The sequence below is a fragment of the Protopterus annectens genome, chromosome 14.part0, assembly GCF_019279795.1.
Source record: "Protopterus annectens isolate FY-2018-M chromosome 14.part0, PAN1.0, whole genome shotgun sequence".
Classification (NCBI taxonomy): domain Eukaryota; kingdom Metazoa; phylum Chordata; order Ceratodontiformes; family Protopteridae; genus Protopterus; species Protopterus annectens.
Genome location: NC_056748.1, coordinates 633,728,651 through 633,748,688, shown reverse-complemented (window position 1 = coordinate 633,748,688; position 20,038 = coordinate 633,728,651). Strand labels below are relative to the sequence as shown.

Here is a 20,038-nt window from a genome sequence, read left to right as displayed (position 1 = left end):
CCACATGGCTCAGCTTTAAACTCTCTGAACTCTAAGCTTATAGTAAATTACTTTTGTGGATGACCATAAATTGGGTGCTAATATTTGTTCTCCAACTGAATCACAGATACTCCAACTTGGAGTAGACTATGTTAACAATCAGTTTCTGAAAAATTGTCAAACCAAGTGATAAAAAATGTAGTTTAGTTCATTTTGGTCAACAGAACATTTCTATTGAACACAATGCAGGTGATATTCCTCTCCACTCACACATTGCTGGTGCAGATAATTCCTTATCTTTTGACAAACATGCATCCATAGTACTTCACAATAATTCATATATTCTTTTCTTGGTTCATCTAGTTTCCAAAATCATTTCCTCCAGATACAAAACATCGTAATTCTCCTTTATTTCTCTGTCAGCAGGCTAAATACAGAGTATAACATCCCTTGTGGCATGCATTTGTCAAACTATATTATATAACTCTAATTAAGGAACCTTAGAATTTCCTAAATAGAAAGATCAAAGGTAAGAAGACCCTCAGTTTTCCTAGTGAAACAGAAACTATGTCTCTGTACTAAGGCATTTATAGATTCAGCCATAATTATTTGTATTTCGCATTTTAAAGCATGAAAGACCGGATACTCTTCAACCTCCTATTCCTTCCAAAAATAAGTAGTCTGTCAAATAGCTGCTTAAAGGATCAAAACCTCCATCAACTGATGAATAATTCATGTCGGTGTGATTTATTCATATCCCAGCATATTTTCTTCCATCCCAATAAGCATCCACTGGTTTTCAGGTAGAGTTGCACCCTTGTAAGCTTCATAGTAAACCTAGACAATTGGATTGGTAGCCTCACTTTCTCTCCTGGTCTAGCCTGTGTTGGCCTCCTCTAAGATGGAGGGAACTTTTGAATATGGATCATTTGTTGTGCTTGTAATGGCCTGTGGAGTGACTGCCTATTATTACTTATAAACCATTTCGTGGATTGTATTATACCATAGCAATAATGTGTAATAAGTAGACACACATATATGGATGTAATGAATACCATATCCATGCAAGGTGTTTTTTCCCTGTATTAGAGTGCTTAGAAAACAGCATCACTGCACTTTTTCCAAAAAAATAATCTTTCTGCACAGAAGACTTTACATGCAAATTGCCTGGCTACCTATGACAAAGTATTTCAACAATTACCCATATTCTGCTATTTCTTGTTACAGTTTAGCCCACTGTGCACATTGGGTGGTCTTGTTTATTTACAGTTGTCAATAAATGTGATAAACTTGCTGCTACAAAAGAAATACCTATCATTTGTCAGTTTTGTGCAAAAATATTAGCAGCCAAGAGGGTCTCAGAGAATTTGTATGAGAATGAAGAAATATGCTTACATAACTCATACAAATGCCTCCTGTCTTCCAGTTCATTAGATCTCAGAAGCAACTTAACAAAAGACAACTGTTGATGTTCATTTTTAATTCTGATCTACTCAGCTGTTTCTTTTCCTGATATACTGTCTGATACAACTTATGCATTTGAGTTTAGATGTTCTTCGTGTTTCACTGTTGCAGTCATCACGGTAAGTGCACACAACTGTACTTTCTGCTTTTTCGTTGTTAAAGCATGCATTTGTTGATACACACCTTTTTGTACAATACTTTGGAATCTGGCAGACAAAATTATATGCAATACAAAGAGAAAAATATAAAATTATCTGAAAAAGTAATTAATTTATATGAATAAAAATGCAGTGAATTTCTGGAATGGCTTTTAAATAGTAAACAACATTTATATATAAAACCTACCTGCGGACACAGAATTTCTGCTCTAGCAGCAGCCATTTGGACAACTTTGATTCTGCCTTCCTTTCCTGATACAGAGCAAGCAAGCTTAGCGACCTAGTAAGAAAGGGCATGTTATTCAACAGAGGTGTAAACACAGTGAATAAAGAATTGAAAGTATATAGCAATTGACTAATTTTTTCAAGGCCTCTCTCATCAATTTTTAAAAAGTTTTGACAAGAAATCTAGTATGTTATCACTTTACTAAACATAAACACAGATGTAATCTTTGACTTATATTTACATGCTTAGCATTGTGAACTGCTATTCAACTTATTCAAATATTAGATTAACACTATATATAACTGTTTATAACTTTGTATACACTGTTGAGCAAAATGAAAATAAATATTGTAGGATCCTCATTTGTCTTTGCTTCTTTTGCTTGTAAAAGAAAATAAAAAAAATAAAAGTAAAATTATTTCTCTTCTGCAAGCAGAAATCAGATTAGCAAAGGTAAATAAAGTTGTGTCTGTGAATGAGGACATAGGGGTATAGGGCATGTAGCTTAGCACTGGTGCGGCATAGGATGGTGAGTATTGGGTTGAGGAGGATTTTTCCTTTTGGCACTACATTTTGACTTTGTCCTTCCTGCCTAATCCAACAGTTTTAACATGATAGGTAAGTGTAAGGGGGAAGAAAGGCCAGCTCATTCAATCAAGGAAGTAAGGGCCTTTTTTGCCATCTTTAAATTCATATTACTTCCTTTGTAAGTCAAGTGAGCGATGTTATGCTGCTTAAGAAGTTTGAGTGTGGGAAGTGAATGCTGCTATTTTTTGGGTTGTTGAGTGGCCTGTCTCGCTGCCTGTTTCATTAAATGTGATTGCAGGTTATGGTTGAAGTGAACAAGAAAGTGTTCTGCCACACTCAAAAAAGTTGGTGAATTTGAGCTGTTATAGATGTTATTTTGACATGTTGTTGATGATTGAATAAAGCTGATTGCAAAGTTCTTTGAAGTGTTAACTGTTTTTGGTGGGTAAGGGGGGAGGCTACCAGAGGCAAAGTTTTCTGCTTTGTATTTTATTTACCCCTCACTGACCAACCTCAGCATCTCTAGTCACTGGCTATGGTCTCACTGCCTGTTAATTGCCTACTAAGACAGATAGATGTACATAGCGTGAGAGATATCAACATAACATTGGGCCAGATTTTAAATGCCACAACCAAATGCATTCATATCCTTAAATGGGACATATACGACCGTAGAGATGTTTGCAAGTATATACTTCCATTTTTTATGATTTCCAAGTATCTCCAAATCATTTATTTGACAGTATTTCTAAAAATAGTGTTTGTACAGCAGACTATATGAGTTTCTATACACTTCTTCAAGAGCAATAAGGCTGTAAATATTTACTATTCCCACCAACCCAATTGAAACTTCTGATATATTTGTTACTTTTCAAGCTTGTGAAACTAATTCAAAGTTAAGAAATAATGTCTAAATGCACTTTAATGCTAGTAATGCTGTTTAAGGAAAAATTTTTCATTACCTGTATAGACTGATCTAGCTGCATCATATTCACCACTATTTAAATGTGTTCTGAACTGAAATAATCTTTCACCACTTCATGCTCTAACCTTTGCAAAATATTTCCTATGAACGGTAGTTCAGATAACTGCCCTTCCATAACAAAATAATATCTGAATAAACAAAGGTATTTTCTGTAACATTAATAAGTGATTGAATTGTGCAAATATTTTCTCAAGTAATTAGAGGAAGAGTTGCAGTCATTTTTATTGATATTTGCAATCTTGTTTGTAATCTTTCTGAAACATTTGTCTTATAATGTGAATATGTCAATTTCATCAGCATTACTGCTGGAAAGGAAATGTCTGGTAAATCCTGGCCTCCATGGGAAAATTGCCTTTTGTCACTTTTCATTGGATCAAACTGAAGCTCCAAAAGTAATAGAAATATGTTTTGTAAGTATTGTTTTGTTAGGCGGTAGCTGGCTGATGTACTGTTGCAATTTATTTTTTGTAGACTAATGCCTTTTCAGTGTTGTATCACATTTATAATATGAAAGAGCTTTCCATCACAACAACAACAAAAAAAAAAAAAAAAAGAAGCTGTTTCTGCGTTACTGTCTACTGAAAGACTAAAGTGGGAGAGCCCTTCTTTGAAGTTCAAATAATTCCAATAAATCCACAAAAAGTACTAAATCTCTTTATATTTTCTAACCTAGAGGCATTAATTCACAAGTGTATCTGTCTGAAAATACAACAGAGAAAGCAAGTTCAGTTTGGTTTCAAGATATTTGTTATTCTTTAACCAAGAAAAACATATTTTAAAAAGTTAAATAGAGGGAATGTAGTACCAAAAAGGCACCGCAAAGGCCACTAGGTCGCAAAATCCAGAAATCCAGTTTATTCCAAGAAGAAGGTTAAAACCAAACAGAATGATGAACAGTGGACATATACATAAATGCATTAAAATCCCAGCATTTTCATCCCTGTGGACTTCTTCAGATGTTTAATGACAAACGCATTAAAATCCTTACATTTTCATCCCTGTGGACTTTGAATAAACTGGATTTCCAGATTTTGCAACATGGTGGTCTTTGTGGTGCCTTTTCTTGGTTAAAAACCTATTTTTACTGAGATCAAATGCATCACATGCTAAGCACAGGAGCATAATGTGCAATCCAGATTGACATTATTGTTGCTCTGCACTGGACTTGCCCAGTGGCTCTATTTTCTCAACCCAGATAATTATTTTCTCCCTGGGTCTCCACTGAAAAAGGGCTCCTAGCTACTCATACTTTACCAGTAATATCAATCAATAAATAAACAAACAAACAAACAGTCAAACAAATAAATAAATTTGTTCCTGTAAGATAGAGAGACAGTCATCTGTGGTTACGTGAGAGCCCTATGATCTATTTTCCCTTCCCAGGTTTCTATTCATTCCCCCATAGTAAGATTTAGGTAGTAGGCAGCTGACCAGTCAGATGGGCTACCCCATCCTCCCCATAGGAGCTTCCTCATCCATTCTGAAAGCTCACAGAACTTTGCCTTAGTACTACTAGTCAAAGAGGGCATGTATGCATGTATGCATATAAACTGTATGCGTTTACAGGCTCATGCTCTACAGGGAAAGCACCTAGTTCTCTGAATGCTGCAAATATAAGTGCATGTGCATGTGTATGTGTGTGCCTGTATCTATTTATAATACACACACACACACACACACACACGCACACGCACACGCACACCATACTAGAAAGATATAAGTAAAATATCACTTTAGGTAAAAGAAAAATTGTATTTTTCTGTGTTCTTTTTAAATAATGTTTCTTTATGAAACATCTCAAGAATGATGGCAGTTTGGGAAGGAGAACATACATACGAAACAAAAGAGTTTATATATAATGTATACCATGTGTGTGTGTATAAAACTTCAAACACAAAAAAGCTCCTTACAATAATTTTGCAAGGGGAAGACCACTGCACCTTTTATTTTAGGGAAGACCCCTATACCATGAGACTTAAGAACACCAAATCAAAAAAGAGAGACATCGCATTATAGAATGAGATCACCACAGTGCGTGTTAATGACTATTGCATATTATGCCTATAAGATGGATTAAAAAATAAAAGAAACATATCCACTTTTGACAGTGAATATAAAATAATGCACAGTAGGAATCATTATAACATAGATATGCATCACTACACTAGCCATGCATTTGGCATACTGTGATACTACACAATTCTGCATTAATTCAGTTGTAGTACCATAAAAACATGGTTTACATTCCAATTGCCAAGGGAAGTTTTGGTGACCACGGGTTGTCAAATGACATTTGGTTGACTCGTGTTGCTTATCCTTCCCTTGTGCGAGTTCCGTTCTTGTGAATGATCAGTACATTCGCAAAGATGAGATCAGTCATTGAGCTAGAGATCATGGTACAGTGGGGATTGAGAAATGTACCCTTTCTCCCACTGTATTGCGATCTCGGAGTTGGAATATATATTTTGCATGGGGTGTGGGGGGCACAGTCCCCTAGGGGGTGCAGTGCCCCTGCAAAATCCTTACATTACGTCTGGTGCAGTGTAGGACTGCATTCTACTAATGTTGAGTAAGGTCGAATTTGCATATTAATATGCAGATTCAACCTTTTGCACGTCGGTACATTCCGTTTTCGGTTTTCCAATTTGATGTTACCGCATTTCAGCCAAATGCATTTCGTACTTATGATAGTAAACCTAAAAACACCACACAAAGCAGTGCTCTCTTTAACTGAACTCATGCTTCAGTGAAAAAACAACACATCGACTTACAACTCAAACACAAATGCTCAAAAAACAGCCTATTGAAAATAAAAAAATATAGTAAATAAAAATAAACTCCTCTTCTTTTTTCAAGAGGGGAAGGGCTTGCTAATTATATACACCATCTCCAAGACTGTACTACAGTGGTAAAAGGTGAACTGCCTTACTCCCACTGTACTGCATTCTTTCACAGTAATAAAAGCCAGCATATGTGATAAGCTGATTTTTGAACATGCAAGCCAGGTTTTATTTTGTTCAATAAAATAAAGTTCAACAAAAAGAATATATACCTTCTATGGGAAAATGTTCAATTGCTGAAAAGGCAACATATTGAATTTCAAATGATCCAGCGTAAACAATCAATCAGCAAGTTATTGAAACCAAAAGTAAACTGCATCCTCCCTAATAATAATATATGCCAACTCTGAGATCACACTATGGTGGGGAAAGGGCAAATTCCCAAGTCCCTGCTCTAGTGCAAGCTTCTAAATAAAAAGCTGTCTGATCATCTGCTTTTCAATAACAGAAGCCAGTGGTGTGCTGTTTTGATGTTTGAGCAAATGTAAAGAGAGAGAGAGAGAGAGAGAGATTAATGTAATAAATTAAGTAACTGCAGCAAAAGTAGCTTGGAAAAAACAATTTGAAAGAGCTTAAAAGTGACCAGCTTACCAACAGAAAACTTGACTTCAAAGCTTCAGCAGTGAAGAAACAGACCCCTGGAGTCTAGAATATGTATAGGCCCATATAATAAAAAAACACATTGACTGACTTAGAAAGGATTAAGCAATGTATTGTTAGTTCATTCTCTGTCACTGCTTTGATCATTTTTGGTGTGGAAAACCACAGATTGGTCTCCAAAGGTGATCGTAATGGGGATGACAGTTATCTAAAGTGGTGTAATTAATTGGGGATCTTGTTCACATGATCAGGAGATTGACCAGCAGCTGGGTATGGTGACAACAAGATGCCAGGCACTGCACTGTAGTGTCATGCTGACAGTGACAGTTGAGACATAACATGAAGTTGCTAGTCTACTACTGGTCAGTCTACATTCCATTTCATGCCTATAACCCTGACCTTTGAGTAAGATACCAAAGTATGACATTGTATCACACTGTACAGTGACAAGGTATAAGAAAATTCCATACAAAGCATGAGATTGCAGAACACAGAAAAGTATGTGGTATAAGAACCCATAAATGTGCATGTTCTAATTGCATAACAAGTACACTTTCACTGCAAACTGCAACACAATGGCCCGGATTCTAAAAGACCTGATCAATGGCAGCTGGTGACTTCAAATCAAAGGGGGGCTGCAGGAGATAGCTGAATGGGTGGGGTCAATGGGAAGGGGTGCAGACAACTAGAAAGGGGAGGAGCTATGCTCAAAACCACAAAAACTAACTTTAATTAATTATGCTGCCCTAGGTGCCAAACCCTCATTATGAGAGTCCAATCAAGAAAAATGAAGTGTAAAAGAATAAAAATATGTCAATGCATTGACTGCATGGTAGCTTACTTAATATCTAGATGGAAACAAAAAGGTTGTGAGGCATGAAAAAATAAATTACTTTTTAAATACATTACTGGAATGCCAGTCAAAAGCAAGTATAAGAAAAACAAGCAGCACTCAACTCAAACCGCTTCTCCTTGCACTGCAGTTCTAATTATAATTTATATTCAGCTTTATTAAAGTACCAAGTAACATGCTGAAAGTAGCAATCTCTGTGATGCCTCTACTTGTAAAAATGTTTCTTATCCAAAAAAGACCTACTGCCTGACAACTATGTATTTGTTCCATGGGGAAAACATGATCAAAGTAAAAATTAAAAGCAAACAAGAAACAAGCTCAAGATACATTGCTTAAAGTATTACTGTACAGGTTATGGACCACACATGAATGGCATTCTGTTTAGTTTACGGGTAAAGCCCTCAGAGATCACTGGAAGTCTCCAACAAGTGTAATGAGCTTCTTAAAATAATGTAATCCTGTCCTTTATTACAAATACTGTCATATGCATTTCAATACCAAATGCTTATACATTATCTAGTTAAGTATTCTCTGCATGGCAACAACAGAAAGGCTTTAATGTTGGCAATTCTTTAACAGTATGCTTATTAAAGCTTACTTGTATGCTATGATCTCAGACAAGCTTACCTGATGGTCATTAAAGCATTGCTACTTAAAACACAGAGCAACAGGCACTTTCTGAGTAATAAGCATAAATCAATAGTACAAAAATATGTCAGAAACCAGACCATTCTGCAAAATCAAGAACAGATGAAAAGCCACTGTAGTACTTGTGTCTACCTTGGATGGGGGGATACCCTGCACATTTACACTGCATAACTGCTCCTTGCCTTGCTTGGACACATCCACAGTCACTACATGGGGGAGTGGGGTGCAACAAGTATGTCACAATTTGAAATGTCTCTGGCCGTCGGTGATGGCCCTGACACATTTGCCATACCTCTCACCCTCAGAGCAAGAAATCTGGGCAAAGCCATACATAGAAGTGGGACAAAGGCCCAAAAATAAGGACACTTTTTAAATATTGCTCTTATAAACTTAGAAAGATAATAGAATAGTAGGTTTTGGATTAGTATGAATTTTCTAAAGGATATGAAATCTGAAACTCAAGTGTCTGTCATTATTTTCTAACTTCCGTCTTTAATGATTTACCACTAATTTGCCAAAAAAAAACACAATTTTATGAAAAATGGATCAAAAATGTGATGCAAAAATATAAAATAGCCACACAATACAACTGGGAACCTGTCAAAGAAGGGACACTTTTTTTAATATTAGCACTGCTAACTTGAGCGGCTGACAAAATAACAGAATCTGCATGCATTTCTGAAATAAAAGTAATCTATAACTCTGATTATTACACTTATTTCTTAATTGTAAACCCTCCATGTTTTCTTCCAAAATTGCTATTTTGCGGAGGGATTATTAGGGGAAGAGCAACATTTTGAGCCAAATCTGGGAACAGTTGAGAGGTTTGGCTATGCCTAATTTTATAAAGCAATTTATTTGCATGTACCTCTCAACCTGTTAATGCAATAAATCTGGACAAGGCCAAATATATTGGAGGAACATATAAACAGTACTAAAAATTGCTCTTGTAAAAACTGGGACAGTTGATAGAATAACAGGTCTTACTTTAGCATGCATTTTTCTGAAGGTTATGAAGTCTGAAACTCAGTGTGTCATTATTTAGTGACTTAATTCCTAAATGATTTTCCAGAAAACCACAAATTTTATGAGGAACACACCAAAAATAAGAAGCAAAAATCTATTCATTCTGTGAAAATCTGGAAAGTTGGGAGGTATAGTTCAGCTAGGCTGTCTTTGAGTTTGGAGTTCCCCCTCACAAAATCATGGTCGAATGGAGCCCTTCCCCCTGCAGCCATTCCAATGATCCATTACTTGGCTATTTCACTCCATTTACCATAAACACTAATGTGCATACTGCTTTACTTCTATGATGATTTGGATTTCATTTGAAAGTTTTATTTCGCATTTTACAGCACAAACACTAAGACATCTGCTAAATAAAGCAATGCAGTCTCACAATGAAAACAGGCTTAGCATTAAAAACTTCTCTGCCCTTCAAACTCACATTCGATGAAACAGCATTGAAACCCACATTCAAAGAAAATACATTTTGCCAGTGTCAGATAAAGATTAACTTTGGGATGTTTTCAAATCATAGGCCCCTTGCACATGAAACATACATGTGCTCTTTGATACACATTCCTGATTGTACTAAATTATATTCCTTGTACAATACAGTACAGTTGTTAGACGGCATTTTAAATTTATTGTTTGGAACATTTTTCCAGTAAACTATGAAACAAAATGCATGCACCAATGAAAAAACTACCCAATTCAGAACATTTCCCTCATAAAAGTCTACTCAACCTTCTACAGTCCACCAGTATCAGTAAATATGCACAATCTCTGAAGTAGTAAAAGTCATCTAAATAATTCCACATTAAAGAAATCTGTAACAATGAAGAGGTTGCTGCTAGCAAACAACTTTATATGTCATTGTTTATTCATCTACAAATAAAGTGCCTGTTGCCCTTGAGGAATAAATTGCCTATGTTGCTTGCATAAAAAAATGATAAGCTAGTAATATCGCAATAGGGACTGTATGGCAAACTGATAACAGGTTCATAGTTACTACTCTAGGTATCTTTGCCAAAAAGGACTGCAGCATCCACCCACTTTACAACACAGTACAGTATCAGCAATGCATCTATCTACTGTGGGAGTAGAACCCACAGCCTTCTGCATCAAAAGCAAGGACACTACCTGTTGTGCTATTAACAATGCAAGCAGACTCAGAATAAGCAGCACTAAGGTTTTGTTCCCATGCAGCTCTCAGCTCCTTGTAAAATCTACTCAACACGCAGTTGTATCTCTGAACTTTGCAGCACAAGAAATCTGGAAAAAGCCAAAATTTATTGGGGGGGGGGGGCAAAAGCCCAAAAACCAGAGACACATTTTAAACATTGCTTGTATAATGTTGGAAAGTTTCTAGAATAAAATGCTGTGTTACCACCATACATTTCACTGCCACGTCAGAGAAACATACCACTATGCCAAATCAGTTGTTTTGTGAAAGAGAGGAAGACAAACTTAAATGGCTACCATTTAGTGAATTCAGTTCTCACCATAGCTGTCAACCTCTTGGCATAAAACAATAGTCCAAAAACAGAGGAGGCTCAAGACAACCAATTAAAATAATAAAAATCTTTAATACTGCAGCAAGTAAGCGCTTTCACGTTTCAAGAACGCTTCATCAGACTTAAATAACTGCCATAAAATCAACCCATTTAAATACTATTCAAAAAACACATCCACCAATCAGGAATGTGAATTAATTAATGGGCACCCCTTGTGCAAATTCCTATGCCAACTTAGTGTTGGCTTATTGGGAGAATACGTATATATTAAGAAATGAACATTTTTATAGGAATATAAAATACTATAAATGCTTTGTAGATGATGTCTTTTTGGTTTGGATAGGTACTGAAAGTGAACTCAATGATTTTGTCCAATATATAAATGGGACAATTACTTTTTTAAGCTTTGAATGCAAAAGCTCCACATCCATCATGGAATTTTTGGATGTACAAATATGGAAAAGCGAGGGTGATGTACATTCAGAGATGTATAGGAAGTCATGCTGGAGAAATAATATCTTACACCATACTAGCATGCATCCCAAACATGTCTTTTCTAATATAGTTACAGGACAGAGCATGAGAGTCTCTCGACTTACCACGGATGGAGAGACATTTAACAAGACACAACAAGTGTTAATGGAGAATTTTAAAATAAGAGGTTATGATACACTTGAGATGGAGGAAGCTTTAGTGTCTGTTGAATCAAATAGAGACAGTAAAGGGAAACCCTGTTTGTATAGACAGAAAAGAGATCAAGAAGGGAGAAATAATAAAAGATATACGCAAAGTTATAAGAGATTGACTCTTCCCTGTAGTAATTTAGACACGAAGATAAAAGAAGTAATCAGGAGAAATTGGAATATTTTAACAATAGATGACAAAATAACAGAGATAGTGGGTGATAGGCCCAGCTTTGCACACAGGAATATGAAGTCACTCAAGAGGTTGTTATGTTATGAGAGTGAGGGCTTTAGACCTATCAATGCTATGAGAATAGGAACTTTTCCATGCAGGAGTTGTAACCAGTGTATTTTTATATCTGGTAATAACATCTTTACACATCCTGATACTGGAAAGACTTACCATATGAATTTTTATGCTGATTGTAAATTGAGGGATGTCATATACATTGCTGTATGTCAGACTTGCTCATGTTTTTATGTGGGCATGACTAACAGAAGTCTGAGGGAACGCATTAGAGAGCATGTATATGCAATACACAAAGAGAATGAATCCAATGCCCTAGCTAATCACATCTTACACCAAGGTACATCACACAAATTTAGTTTCACAGTGTTAGAATTAATAAGGAAATCTAATAGGCTAGGTAACATCAAAAATTACACTGAAGAAAAGGAAAATAAATGGATCTTAAGGTTACAAGGACACAAAGGGCATGGTTTGAATGAACGTGTGACACTTAAGCCTTTTTTGGCAGCACGTTCATATGTACATTGAGTTCTTAATATAACACAGAAAACATAAGTGTGATATTAGTTTTAAAATGTATTTTGTATGACATATTTCATATGTGTTGTAATAATTTTATAGAGATGTAATATATTTATAAGTGTTTTTCTTTAATGAATGCTGATTTAGTATTATATTAATTAATTCACATTCCTGATTGGTGGATGTGTTTTTTGAATAGTATTTAAATGGGTTGATTTTATGGCAGTTATTTAAGTCTGATGAAGCGTTCTTGAAATGTGAAAGCACTTACTTGCTGCAGTATTAAAGATTTTTATTATTTTAATTGGTCGTGTTGAGCCTCCTCTGTTTTTAAACTATTGGATTTGATTATCAGTGGAAGGCTCTTTACTCAGTGCTACTTTGTTGGTTTACATACATCTTGGCAGAAAACACCTGAACAAAGCCAATAATGGGGGGAATACAGCCCCCAAACATATTCAGTGAATTCAGTTCTCACTATAGCTCTCAACCTCTTAGCAAAAAACATGTGGACAAAGCCAGTAATGGGGGGGATACAGCCCCCAAACATTCAATGAATTCAGTTCTCACCATAGATAACTCTCAGCCTTAGCACAAAATACCTCGACAAAGCCAATAATGGGGGAATACAGCCCCAAAAGTAGGGACATCCATGTTATAAAATTAGACAACTGCTAGAACAGTTTTGTGTTACCATGTACTTTCTGAAGAATATGAAGTCTGAAATTCAAATGCCTGTTATTTTTAAACATCCGTTGAAGGTTGTGCATCATGCTCGGCAAGCCGGTACATAAAAATCAACTGCCAATCATTAGCGGACCAGAGTTCCGCTGTATCGACCGCTAACTGGGAAAAGCCGAAAGACACAAACAACCAGGAAACTAGTCTGACTTGGAACAAAAGACAATTTTCAGCAAAGCAGGGAGAAATGCCAGACACATCTTTGTAAGATGGGAGGATATGCAGACACCACACAGAAAGCACCCCAGCCAGGAATCAAACCAGAGAACCTGTAGCTGTTAGGCAGCAATGCTACCAGTGCAACACTGCACTACAGACTTTGCAAGGAAAAATGTAGATACAGAAACAACAGATTTTATGAGGAGCAGAACAAATATGAGGCAAAAATCTGCAAATTTTTTTAGAAATGGTGGTGGATAGGGAATTCAGGTCCTTGCCACCTGCATTCAAGGTACAGGGTTCAAGCCTGAGTATCTCTACCCACCACCATTTGTTCTCTCTTGCCACCAGTATATAGTAACTGGGGCATTACACACGCACACACACACACGCACACACACACACACACACACACACACACACACACACACACACACACACACACACACACCAGTCTTCACCTACCTGCTGTAAATAAATGTTCTAGTTACAAAGCCTTCACCTACCTGTTTCACAAAGGAAGCAAAGCCCACAATCCAGAGAGTGACCAAACACTTACCTGAAGCAGTAATCCATGAATGAAGCCAAGCCCGCACAATGAAAGTCCTGTGAGAGCAGCAGCAGCTCACCCCTCATTGGTTCTGCCTGCAGCCAAAGCAGTCCGGAGCTCCTCTTCTGTGCGGTCATCACTGCACAGATTCCTGGGTATCTCACAGCAATGATTGCTGGGTACCTCTTTGTCTCTATCCGGACTGCTGATAAAGGCAGTCTGAGTTCTTCTAATGCCTCTGCGCATGCGCAGAGAAGTCAGGACTTGTGATTTTTTTTTTGTTTTCCAGTTTTAAAGATTTTTCTTTTGTATTTTCTAGGTGGGAGGGCTGCAGTCCAGCAGTCCAATAGCACGAGCCGCCCCTGGACCTGATCTCAGTTTAAGTTACTTATGTGGTGAATATCAGCCCTGATTCTGAAAAACTTGCTCTCAGGGTGAGTCAGTTACTTCAGTGTAAGGCCCATCTATAAACAGCATTACACTGGGGTATCAGATTCCAAAAGACCTTCTCTCAATGGTGGTGACTTTACTCTGGTGTAATTCACAGGAGTAAGCCACTTGCGCTGAGAGCATGTCTTTTGGAATTGAGCCCATTATGTGGCTGAAGGGAGTCATTTACATTCATTACTTTTCAGTGAAAACCTTTTACATTGAAACTTTCATCACAATAAGAGTAAGTCAGGGTACATGTTTATGCTTATTTTTACCTTTATAATTTAAAGTTTTCATTTAGCTTAGTATTTCTGCAACAAGAGTTCCACTGATATAACAATGTTACAGGTATTAAGTTGATCATTAGGGTGCAGTACATGAAAGTTATGCAGAACAGCAGAAATCTTCAAAAATTCAGACCATGCTGATAAATAAATGATGATTTACACAAAGTGACAATTACAGGGGAACAAAGGACCTGCCAGAGGTACTGTAAAACCCAATACTTTTGAGGCAGAGTGGCCATATCACCATTGGAAGGCCCATTATATCCCTTTAATACCTGCACTTCAGGGCATTATCATGCTAAAAAAATGGTAAATTATTTTGCATTTGTTTTATTAATATATGCGTATTTTTTTAATTATTTTGACGTAAAATACTTCTTCTGTCTAATTTTTTAAAGTTGATTTAGGCTATGCAACTGTTGTTAGAAGTATTTAACATCCAACATATAAGTTATAAAAGTATTCTACACACACACACACACAAAGACAAACACACATACTCTCCCCTTAGGGAGACAGAAAAAAGACAAACATTTGCACATCAAAAGTCAAACCAACTAAATTCAGATTACAGCAACATAATGCAAAAATAACAATAAAAATGATATCAGGCTGACAGCCAAGGAAACCCAGAGCACTTAATGAAACATGTCCAGATGACAACACAGACAGGTAAGCACTTTCATTTTCTTAAAAATTACAGGACTTCATTAGGTTGTTGTTGTTGTTGTTGGGTCCTTCGGCTTTTCCCGGTTAGGGGTCGCCACAGCAGAACTCCGGTCCACTAATGATACACCACAGTCTTATGACATTACAAAAATCACATGACAACAACAAACCAATACAATAATCACATTAAAACATTTCAGTCATTTTAAACTCCTGACCAATGTAATTCTCTTCCATACCACATCAAAATAACATGCCAGCCATACCTCTCAACTTCTTAGCTTGAGAAATCTGGACAAAGCCAAAAATAATGGGGGGGGGGTCACATTTTAATTATTGTTCTTACAAACTTATATATTGCTAGAGTAAAAGGTGTTGTATTAGCAGGCATTTCCTGAAGGATATGAAGTCTGAAACTCAAATTATTATCATTATTTAGTGACTGCAGTCCTCAATGACCAAAAATATGAGCTCAAAATTTGGATAGTTGACACATATGCCCCTACTTCTAAAAGTGGATCATACTTGGATGAAAGCATAAAATGTGAAGTTTTAAAAATCTTTACTCATCACAGAATGTCTATATAAAATATGATATAATTCCTTGTGTTTGATACTATTTGAATGATCAGTTATATATTATACATGGACATTGCCCATTTGTTTGAAGGACAACTTATCCAGATGTAAATCAGATTTCTTTCATTGAGCTTCTCATGGATCAAATACTTTAACAAGTTGAAAATCTGACATATTCACTGTCATTATGAATGGAAAGTAACACAGATAGATAGATAGATAGATAGATAGATAGATAGATAGATAGATAGATAAAAAAATGGATGCTTCCCTATTCTCCATGATAGTGTCATCGTAAACTTAGTATACATAAACAGCAGGGACACAGGCGATGATTATTTCACCAAGTAGATGCCTTGTGGTGTCCAAGCATAGCAAGGGAGATATAGGTTGCAATAAAATATATATTTTTTTTGATGGATTGGTAAATTTAAGAGCCTAAACGTGATGGCACTGACTCTTACTGAGTTGGCTGTCAATGTTACAAAACAATTATTTTATTTTGCTTTTGTTTACTGGATTTGTTCGATTGGGTTTAGTCAAAAACTTGTTTTCAGTGGAGACCTGTGAAGAAAAGGTCCACCATATTGTATACGTTTTTAAACAGACATTCAGTAATATACATGTACAGACATTAAGTACTATGTATTATCAGTTTACACATACATTTGCTAATTAGATTACGCACATATGAAATAAAGCTAACTGTTGCAGTATAAAATATATTTATGCATTAGCAGAAGTTGCACAGAGAGCATTTGAAGAGATATATTGTCAAGTAGGTAATAGATCAAGTGAACAATGCTCAGAAATTCAGAGAAATGGAGGTGACGGAAGGAACAAGGTAGGGTAGAAAATGTTAATATTGTAGTTAAGAGGCTCAGGATGGTGTTTTCCCAGAAAATATTTATTATCTGCATGCTAGTTTCCATTCTAAAGATATAAATAGTAAATACTGCTCATAGTGTAAAAATTAATCACAATCATGGGTATGTACAATGAAAACAACAATGCTTGGTGTACATAAGCAATAGAATGAGCATAAAAACCGATAGCCAGTAGTTTACTTTGATTAGCTCAATGATTATTAAATTTGGAGAAGAATTCTTAAAGCTTGTGCTGCCTTGAAGCCCAGAGAACAAGTTTATGCAGGATGATGGGATATTGTATTTAAATAGCGGGATAAGGGAGAAAGAGGGAATGAAAGTGGGTGAATAAAGTAAACAAGACATTTAAATACAGTTTAAGAGCTTAGGGGTCTAATGCAAATGCAGGACATTAAAGTGGTAACATTTCTGAGAATTTGTTAAATGTTAAGGTGCAGAAAGAGGTAACCTATGGTAAACAGTGAATGTCTGAGTCAATAAAAAATAAATTATACATTTAAGATACTTATTTTTTTCTGTACTCATTTAATCGTTTTTTGCCAGGCAGTTGTGGAAATCCTTTTAGCTCTAACATTTGTAAAATCTAAGGTGCTAAAACAGGAATATGTGGGCATTTTTGACTTGGACAGTGATGAGGTACATTGATTCTTGGATTCTCAGGTGACAGGCAGTAAGGATCCCACTGTGGTTGTAGTAGTGTTCGGTAAGAAGCATCAGGGAAAATTTCAGAACAACTAGGATAAGTGGGTTCTTGGTTCCATATGTTTTATGGCCATTATACCATAGAAGGAATCAAATCAGGTGCTTCTGTTACTATCTTTTTTAGTTCCTTCAAGGAAGCTCAGCATTGAAGAGTAGGTTTATCTTGGTTGTAGTACAACCAGAAATTTAGAAAGTTAAAAACTATAGATACTAGAGAGGCACGTGCACATGTGGTTGGGAGTGATGGTTAATAAGCCTAGGCCTTCAGTTTCAGTTCTTAACAAGTCCATATGGGTTCGACCATGTTGGGCTTACAACAATGGGGTAATGTGCTGAGCCTTCTTGTTGCTTTTCATGTGTGTTCCCACTGTGGTTTGGGTCACTGGATTTTTTTGGTGTTCATCTAAGGAAGCTCATACATCTGATAAAACTATCCCATTTTTTATTATTTTTTTTTTATTTTCCATATATAATGATAATTAATCATACAGTTTCTATATAGATTAGAGTTATAACATTCTATATACACTACATACAGTTGGCTTGAACATTAATAATGTAAAATTTTGCAAATATTGTACAAACAATAATTTCAGAGAAGTTACACATGAAAAGTTAGTCAGAGTCCAGTTCCAAAGTTTCAATAAGAGCAAGGATTTTCATCCAAGGATTGTTGTTCCATTTTTAGGAGCAGTTCTCAGTTCTTTAACTTTGATTTCAAGTAGTACAGTTTCTTTCAGCAGCTTCAAGAATTGTTCCATAGTGGGTTCATGTGTTGACATCTAAGTTTGTGTTATAAATTTTCTTGCTACAGCCAATATGGACCAAAGTAGATATAAATCTTTTTATTCATTTCTGTATTATCATTTACATTTAGGAAAATTAAGAATTTGGTTAAAATAAATGCATCTGTGAAAATAGCTTGTAGGAATTTAGTAAGATCTTAAAACCATCCCTTCTGAGGACCCTTTCATATGGGGTTAAGCCTCATATTATAGAGGGATATGGTGCTTCATTTTATGCTCAAAGGGGAACCTTCCTTCTGTATCCCTTGCAGGGGAAAGTTTTTTGTAGTTCTGATAAAAATGAAGATTCTTCATGCCATTTTAGCAAATTGCCCAATATACTGGTTAAGCAAGAACTGATCAGTGCTTTTTCTCTTGACTTTTCCCTAAAAGCTTTTCCATTCCCACATTTCAATGTTGTTCTAAACTCTGTTCACTGTCAGGAAAATTAGATAATCTTCAGGAATTTATTAGCACTGAAGTTACTGCAGGCAGACTGTTGTTTGTCCCATTTAATTTTCTACCTTCTGGAAAGGGTGGTCCAAAATGTGTGCAGCTGGTGATTCTGCCATTCCATGAATAATCACTTCTCTGTTTATGCAGTACTGGTATTTGTTGAATAATAACATCACAATGGGTATTTTGGTTTGCTTGTGAATTATTAGTGGAACACTTGCACACAGCTGTGGTTAGTGAAATTAAGAATATAGCTGAGTGCCAAAAAAATGCGGAGAAAGTATTACATCTAACATAAATACATTAATACATCATATTCTACACCTTTTAAAGGCAAATAACGTCCAGTATTTCACCAAGAACTATTATTTAACAATAGGGCATTTTACCAGAGCTACTGCAAATTATGTTTTGCATTAGTTGTTTTAAATAAACATGAACCGAGAACCCTGAGTTAACTTTACATTTTCACAAGAATGAGCATTGTACTCTGGCATCTGGTTGTTTGCACATTCAAATTAATTTTCCTCTGCTGTTAGAAGGTGTTTGACAGATGTACAACTATAATTCTTTTACTATACTGCTGCTGGCAAACTGTACTTATAATAATAATATATGTATGACAAAAGAAGAGCAGAACCTCTATCTGGCTTTTGCTTTTCTTGACTTCATGAGAATGAGAGCAGCTGATCTAAGTCTTTACATTGTGCTTCACAAAAAACATTGCCGACACCAGGGTGGTAAATGTTTTTAGAACTTATCACTGCTCTTACCATAACATAATCTAGAACTGAAAATGTCTACTGTTTTCACAAGTACATCCTACTAGCCTAATGAACAAGGCTTGTAAGTATAAGATTTCTACTAACAGAATTTACTGAAAGAATAGGGTCTGAAGTGTGATGATGTAACATGAGCTGTGAAACCATTAGTTTCACAAAGTTGTATTATACTGACTGAAATGTTAGATTAGTGATAAGGTTCACTGTCATGAAACATTAAAATGCAGGCTGTAGGATTTCAGCAGCAGAAACACAATCCCTTGATAAACTTTGTTACTGTTACCATTTGCATATCACATATATCAATGATCTTACTATGGTCTCTTTAAGAATGGTTGAAAATGGGACTCAATTTCTTTTAGAAAATAAAAGATTTAAAGTGCACTACAGTGATTCTCAGTTTGATACACAATCCTGAATCAGGTTTGAAAAGGGGGGTGTTAAACACAGACTAGGGGGGCAGAGAGAAAAATCCTGACTGCACCCCAGAACACCCATGTTCTAATAGCAGCACGGCTGCTATAGAAACCAGGCAGGAGAGAATGGGAGTGAGTAGCTGATGCTGGCTAGCCCTTTCTGGGCAGACAGGAGCTGCATAGGCTGACCACAGGAGCTCCATGCTGCAAGACGTATATGTCTCATTTAGGAGACTGTACCTAGGTGGAAGTGTGCATGCATCTCCATGTTGGTACGTGTAAGGCTCCAACAGCATGATATTGGGGAGGGAGACTCCCTGGCAGTAGTAGGACATTGT

General features: G+C 36.2%; 1 protein-coding gene across 1 annotated transcript in view; it reads right to left on the bottom strand.

Moving 5' to 3' along the window:
* CTNNA3 (catenin alpha 3) overlaps positions 1-20,038 on the bottom strand; it is a 2,496,777-nt gene that overhangs the window by 2,407,345 nt on the left and 69,394 nt on the right. Inside the window, exon 2 of the mRNA XM_044055603.1 lies at positions 1,789-1,881. Within this exon, the coding sequence (XP_043911538.1) occupies positions 1,789-1,881 (93 nt within the window). The remainder of the gene's footprint in view (positions 1-1,788; positions 1,882-20,038) is intronic.